This window comes from Plectropomus leopardus, chromosome 10 (genome assembly GCF_008729295.1).
Source record: "Plectropomus leopardus isolate mb chromosome 10, YSFRI_Pleo_2.0, whole genome shotgun sequence".
In the NCBI taxonomy this organism is placed as follows: Eukaryota; Metazoa; Chordata; class Actinopteri; order Perciformes; family Serranidae; genus Plectropomus; species Plectropomus leopardus.
The window spans coordinates 35,222,198-35,228,413 of record NC_056472.1 but is presented as its reverse complement, the minus strand read 5'-3'; the positions used below and the strand labels follow the sequence as shown (position 1 = coordinate 35,228,413).

General features: G+C 47.7%; 1 protein-coding gene across 1 annotated transcript; it reads left to right on the top strand.

Annotated features, from left to right (window-relative positions):
• Positions 1 to 164: 164 nt before the first annotated feature.
• Positions 165 to 6,216, top strand: LOC121948679 (protein 4.1-like). Its single transcript, XM_042494076.1, has 6 exons — positions 165 to 299; positions 734 to 811; positions 1,766 to 1,810; positions 2,194 to 2,292; positions 2,706 to 2,786; positions 5,620 to 6,216. Exons 1-6 carry the CDS (start codon positions 165 to 167, stop codon positions 5,623 to 5,625), a joined length of 444 nt encoding a protein of 147 aa, XP_042350010.1. The 3' UTR covers positions 5,626 to 6,216.

Here is a 6,216-nt window from a genome sequence, read left to right as displayed (position 1 = left end):
CTAGGTATCCTTCTGCGTCTACATGTTACGCTCTAGGTATCCTTCTGTGTCTGCTGTTGACATTCCAGGATCTTGCTCCCGTGATGTCAACTTAAGCACATGGTGGGATGTCGCTGCATATGGTTACATTTAGGCAATAATAGCACATAGCAACCAACGCCGGGATGTCAACAAACACAAAAGCCATCACGTTCACACAGGAAGAGAACACCGGACACCCTTGTGCTTTGTACGTTACTTTGTTACTGGCAGCGTTTCAACCTGATGCTGTCAAGCTGCGTATCATACAGACGCAACAGGTGGCTTTTTGCGTCACTGTGAAAGCGGCAATATTTTACGAGTTTAGAACGAAATCGGGCTGAAAACTTGACACACAATGTAACTCAACAGCCTGAGAGGTCACTGAGCTGAAGCACCGCCCCTTAACACCTGTACAGCTGTGCTGCTTTCAGCCCGAACAAAACTAATGAAACCTTTATTTACACAGAGACGGTGGCACGACGCCCTGGTCTCTGAGCATGTGACCAATAAAACGCAGAGTTCATCTACAACTAGAGTGTGTTTATATTAACGTGGCTGCTGATTGGCTGACACCTATAACACACACACCAAATGGCAGGAAATGCTTGCCAGCTGTTTAACTCCATTTGGAGAAACTTGCCGTTCAGCCTCGAAGTTGTGAAAAATGGGGGTTTGTGATTGGACACTGTTGTTTCTGTACTTCCTGTTTCAGACATCAGAGAAAGTGGAGACTGTCTTCCTGATGACAGAGCCATGTGACCAGGACCAGCCAATGGCGGACCAGCCTCAGGTAGCAACAAGAAGCCGTGTGGGCCCGCCGCCCAACAACCCCCCGCCCCCCCCACCGGGGTCGTGTATGATGCATGCTGATGATGTCACAGAGGAGTGGGCCAGTGATGATGACCGTATCAGTGCTAATGATGCTAACCAGGCTAACAGTCCAGCACATAAACAGGAAGTCAATGATGATGTCAGTGATTATGTCAGTGATGATGTCAGCGATGACGAGGCCAGCGACACTAGCGAGGATGCTATCAGTGTGTTAGCTCAGGCAGCAGTGGAGGAGGCAGTGGAGGAGGCCGTCAGACAGGAGGAGGCGCAGAGGCCAGACACTAACCGTGCTAATAGGGATAGCTTCAATGCTAGCTGTGAACAGGAAGTGACCGATAGTCCCAGACCACAATCTGTCCTGGAGACTAAATGTTACCATGACGACCAAGATGAGCACGACTCTGATGACTCTGACGACTCTGACGAGGAGGAGGAGGAGGAGGAGGAGGAGGAGTGGAGGTTTGGACAAAACTCCCCTCCTGCCTCTTTACCCCAGTCCCCCTCAGGACACGCCCCCTGCTCAGCAAATCAGCCGCAGCCGTCCAACTACAGCGTAGAGGACGAGCCCACCTTTGGCGGGGGTCAACACCCCCCCCAGTGACACCCCCCCCCCCCCCAGTGACTCCTGTCCCAGTGACTTTTGTCCCAGAGACACCTCCCCCAGAAACTCCTGTCCCAGTGGCTCCTCCCTCAGAAGCTCCACCCCCAGTGGCTCCTGTCCCAGAGACTCCTCTCCCAGAGACTCCTGTCCCAGACACTCCGGTCCCAGAGACTCTTACCCCAGTGACTCATTCATTCCCCAGTCAACCAGTCTGAGGGACATCTGTCCCAGTTAAACTAGTCAAGGGACATGTCACAGTTGATCCAGTGTGAGGGACATTAACCCTGTCCTCTGTGTGTCTCTGTTACTCAGGAGGTCCCGGTGATGAGGAAGACTCTGACGTATGAAGCTCCAGGGGTGAGGACATATCAATGATCAGATAATCAATGATCACTTTAATCTGATTAATGTTCAGAGTTCAGTTTGTTCTTTTCCTGTAATGATAATTTAGTTATTTCTGTCAATGATGATTTAATAATTTGATTGATTATAATTTAATGATTTAATAATAATGTAATGATTTATGAGAATTTAATGATCTAATTATAATTTTATTCTTTATTGATAATTTAAATATTTTATCAATAACAGCAAATTTAATTACACACTGACTTCATGATTTCATCCTGCAGTCAGAGAACAGATTCGCCCAAAGAAAATCAATCACGTCTGAGTATTGACTGATTGACCACTGTATGTGTGTGTGTGTGTGTGTGTGTGTGTGTGTGTGTGTGTTTCAGAGCCGAGTTGACTCTGATCCTCCTGCAGGTTTACTGCTGAGCTCCCAGACCTTTACTGCAGAGACTGCCAACACCACCACCACCACACACATCACCAAGGTAACACACACAGGTTACCACGGTAACCACCACCACGCACATCACCGATGTAACACACGGGTTGCCATGGTAACCGCTACCATACGCATCTATATAGACGTTTCAGTAAAGGTCTTTTCTCCCAGAGATTTTGGGTGAGTGCTTGATGTTGAAAAGCTTGCTAGCTTCAGCATTGTGCGAGGTGTGACTTCAAAAAGTAAATGTTGAGTAACACTGTACCCGACTCAAAGTGATTCAGCTGTTTAATTTGAATATTCATTCATTCACGATTAATATTGTTTTTTCTATACAAAGTTCATCTGGTTCAGGGGGACGTTCAGTTTGAGTCAGAAATGTCTTGAAAATCAGAACCAGAACCAGGACTGACATCTAGCTGGATCTAAGTCTAACTGACTCTGTGTTTCTCTCCTCAGACGGTGAAAGGTGGAATCTCAGAAACCAGAATCGAGAAGAGAATTGTGATTTCTGGAGACACGGAAATCGACCACGACCAGGTAACTGTCAACAAAACTTTATTACAATTAATGTTTGTAACAAAACACTGAACATCAGGGAAAAATAAATGTTAATGAGGAGACAACCCAGGCTAACCTGGACAGTCCTGGAATAACCTGGGACACTCCTGGATTAACCAGGGACAGACCTGGATTAACCTGCGACAGACCTGGATTACACTGGGTCAGTCCTGGATTAACCAGGGACAGACCTGGATTAACCTAGGACAGTCTTGGATTAACCTGGGACAGATCTGGATTATCCCGGGACAGACCTGGTGTAACCTGGGACAGATCTGGATTAAACCGGGACAAACCTGGATTAACTGGGCACAGATCTGGACTAACCCCAGACAGACCTGGACTAACCCAGGACAGTTCTGGACCATGAGTCCAGTTCAATAGATCCCATCTCTGCAGCTGCTCAGAGGTTACAGGTGGCTGTCGGCTGTTAACCCTTTCAGCTTCTGGCTCAGAGCGCTTTCACAGAGAACGAGTCACCTGACCCGTCCATTCATGAAGGAGATGGATCAATCACATCACAGTGATCAGATATTATCAGTGATCAATACCAGCAGACTGATCTATCAGCTGGACTGAAACTCTGAGCTCACCTCATGGTACAGAACTCACTGGACTGTCCTTAGTTAATCCTGACATGGTCTGGACCTGGACTGGACCTAGACCAAGTCTGGACCTGAAACTGGTCTGGACCTTGACTTGGACCCGGCCTAAGCCAAGTCTTGACCTGGGCCTGGTTGTGACACAGTCTGGACCAGTACACCATTTGGACCTGGTCTGGACTTGATCCGGACCTGGACCCAGTCTGGACCTGGCCTGGCTGTGACCCTGGTGTCTCTCTTCAAGGCTCTGGCGGCGGCACTAAGCGAGGCGCGGCGGCAGCACCCTGAGCTGTCGGTCACACGCGTGGTCGTCCATAAAGAAACGGAGGTCTCTCCTGATCATGTGATCGATTAGTGACATCACAGGTAACAGGAGCCCCACGCTGGATGCTGATTGGCTGGCTGGTGCATGACAGCATTATGACATCTTGTTTGCATGTTCAGGAAGTTACAACAGCAGGAGCTCTGAGGCTGTGATTGGTTCACAGAAAGACGAGGGGCTCTTCTGATTGGATGAAATGTTTGTGAGGAGCCACAGAGGACAGCACACTTGGTGATTGGCTGCTGATGAACTCAATCTGATTGGACAGTCAGTGCTAAGAGGAAGTAAACAACCTCCAAACATTACTGCTTGCTAAGCTAACATGCTAACAGTATTCACTGTCCTGTCCACATCAGACTACATCAGTCCACATCAGACTACATCAGACCATCAACCTACATCAGACTGCATCAGGACACATCAGACCACAACAGACCACATCAGTCCACATCAGACTGCATCAGTCCACATCAGGACACAACAGACCACACCAGACCATCAGTCCACACTGGACCATAAGTCTACATCATACTACATCAGACCACAACAGACCACATCACACCATCAGTCCACATCAGACCGCATCAATCGACATCAGGCCACATCACAATAAACCACATCTCAGACTCTGGGAGGACAGGGGAGACGTTAGCATGCTTCGCAAATAGTCTTTGAAGCTTGCTGCTCTTCAAAAGCTTCAAAGAGCTTCTGGTGCTGAGCTAACCCGGTGTTGTTTCAGCTGGTTGGACAACACACAAACAGTCAAATGTTTGACGCAGAGACAGAGGAGACAACCAGTCAAATCTTCAGTGCAGGGCCAGAGGAGACAAACAGTCAAATCTTCAGTGCAGGGACAGAGGAGACAAACAGTCAAATCTTCAGTGCAGGGACTGAGGAGACAAACAGTCAAATGTTCAGCGCAGGGACAGAGGAGACAAACAGTCAAATGTTCAGCGCAGTGAAAGGAGACAAACAGTCAAATGTTCAGTGCAGGGACAGAGGAGACAAACAGTCAAATGTTCAGCGCAGGGACAGAGGAGACAAACAGTCAAATGTTCAGCGCAGTGAAAGGAGACAAACAGTCAAATGTTCAGCGCAGAGACAGAGGAGACAAACAGTCAAATGTTCAGCGCAGTGAAAGGAGACAAACAGTCAAATGTTCAGTGCAGGGACAGAGGAGACAAACAGTCAAATGTTCAGCGCAGGGACAGAGGAGACAAACAGTCAAATGTTCAGCGCAGTGAAAGGAGACAAACAGTCAAATGTTCAGTTCTCAGTTTCAATCAGACTACAGATGGATTTCTTTATAAATACGGTAAAGTGTCGCTCTGTCTCTCATCCAGCTGCTCTTTGTTGCTTTTGTTTTTATTTTGTGATTTGGGGGCCTGGTGCTCCAGCCTGACCGCCTTGCTTTGATCTCACCCATTCTCTAACTGGGAGTGCTGGTGGGCTGCTGGCAGCTGTAGAAGACATGATGCTGATCTCTACACCCGCAGTGTAACTAATATAGACGAGTGCAGCTGATGGAGAACTGCAAGACATTTGTTTTTTCTGGGGGAGTGTTAAATATATATATTCCGCATTTTATCAACAATCCCCCTTTACTTTTAGAGTACAAGGTTGGCAAGTTCATACCCGCTGGGTAATGTTAGCCCTGTAATGCTAATAGTAAGCCGTGTGATGCTAACAGTTAACTTTGTGATGCTAACAGTTAGCCTTGTGATGCAATCAGTTAGCCATGTGACGCTAACAGTTAGCCCTGTGGCACTAACAGTTAGCCCTGTAATGCTGACAATGAGACGTGTGATGCTAACAGTTAGCCCTGTGGTGCTAACAGCTCACGGATCAGATAATGACGTCACTGATGTCTTCTCTCTTGTCTCTTCAGGACTGAAGCTGGAAGCCTCTGATGCATCATGGAGTCGTAGTCTAGACCACAGAACCAACTGAGGACACCCCGAGCACACACACACACACACACACACACACACAACAGCACCTGTCTGTCTGCCAGAGACTCACAGACAGACAGACATACAGAGAGTCAAAGTGACAGACAGTCATACAAACGGTCAGACAAACAGACAGACAGACAGGTGAGACACGCTGCTGTGATGTCATCAACACATTCCCATGGCAACCTGAACCGATCAACCTCAGATGAACTTTCAGATTAAAACTCATTTACTTCCTTGTTCAACAAGCCCCACTCCACACACCTGGCAGGTGAAAGCACGCGTCTGATTGGCTGGTGTTTGACTGGCAGGCGTCTGATTGGCTGGCTGCCTCAGGTATTCTGCAGCTTTAGGAAACATTCACAGACCAGTTTGCACTGCCTCCTTTATTGTGAAAGTGCGTGGAAACTGTTTCCTGTGAGGTGTAAATTAGCATGACGGCTAACACTGTATTTACCCACAATGCAATAGTTATGTGCCATTCTCTCATCTCGCCATGGAAACCCTCGTTAGCATTTATTTTATCCACC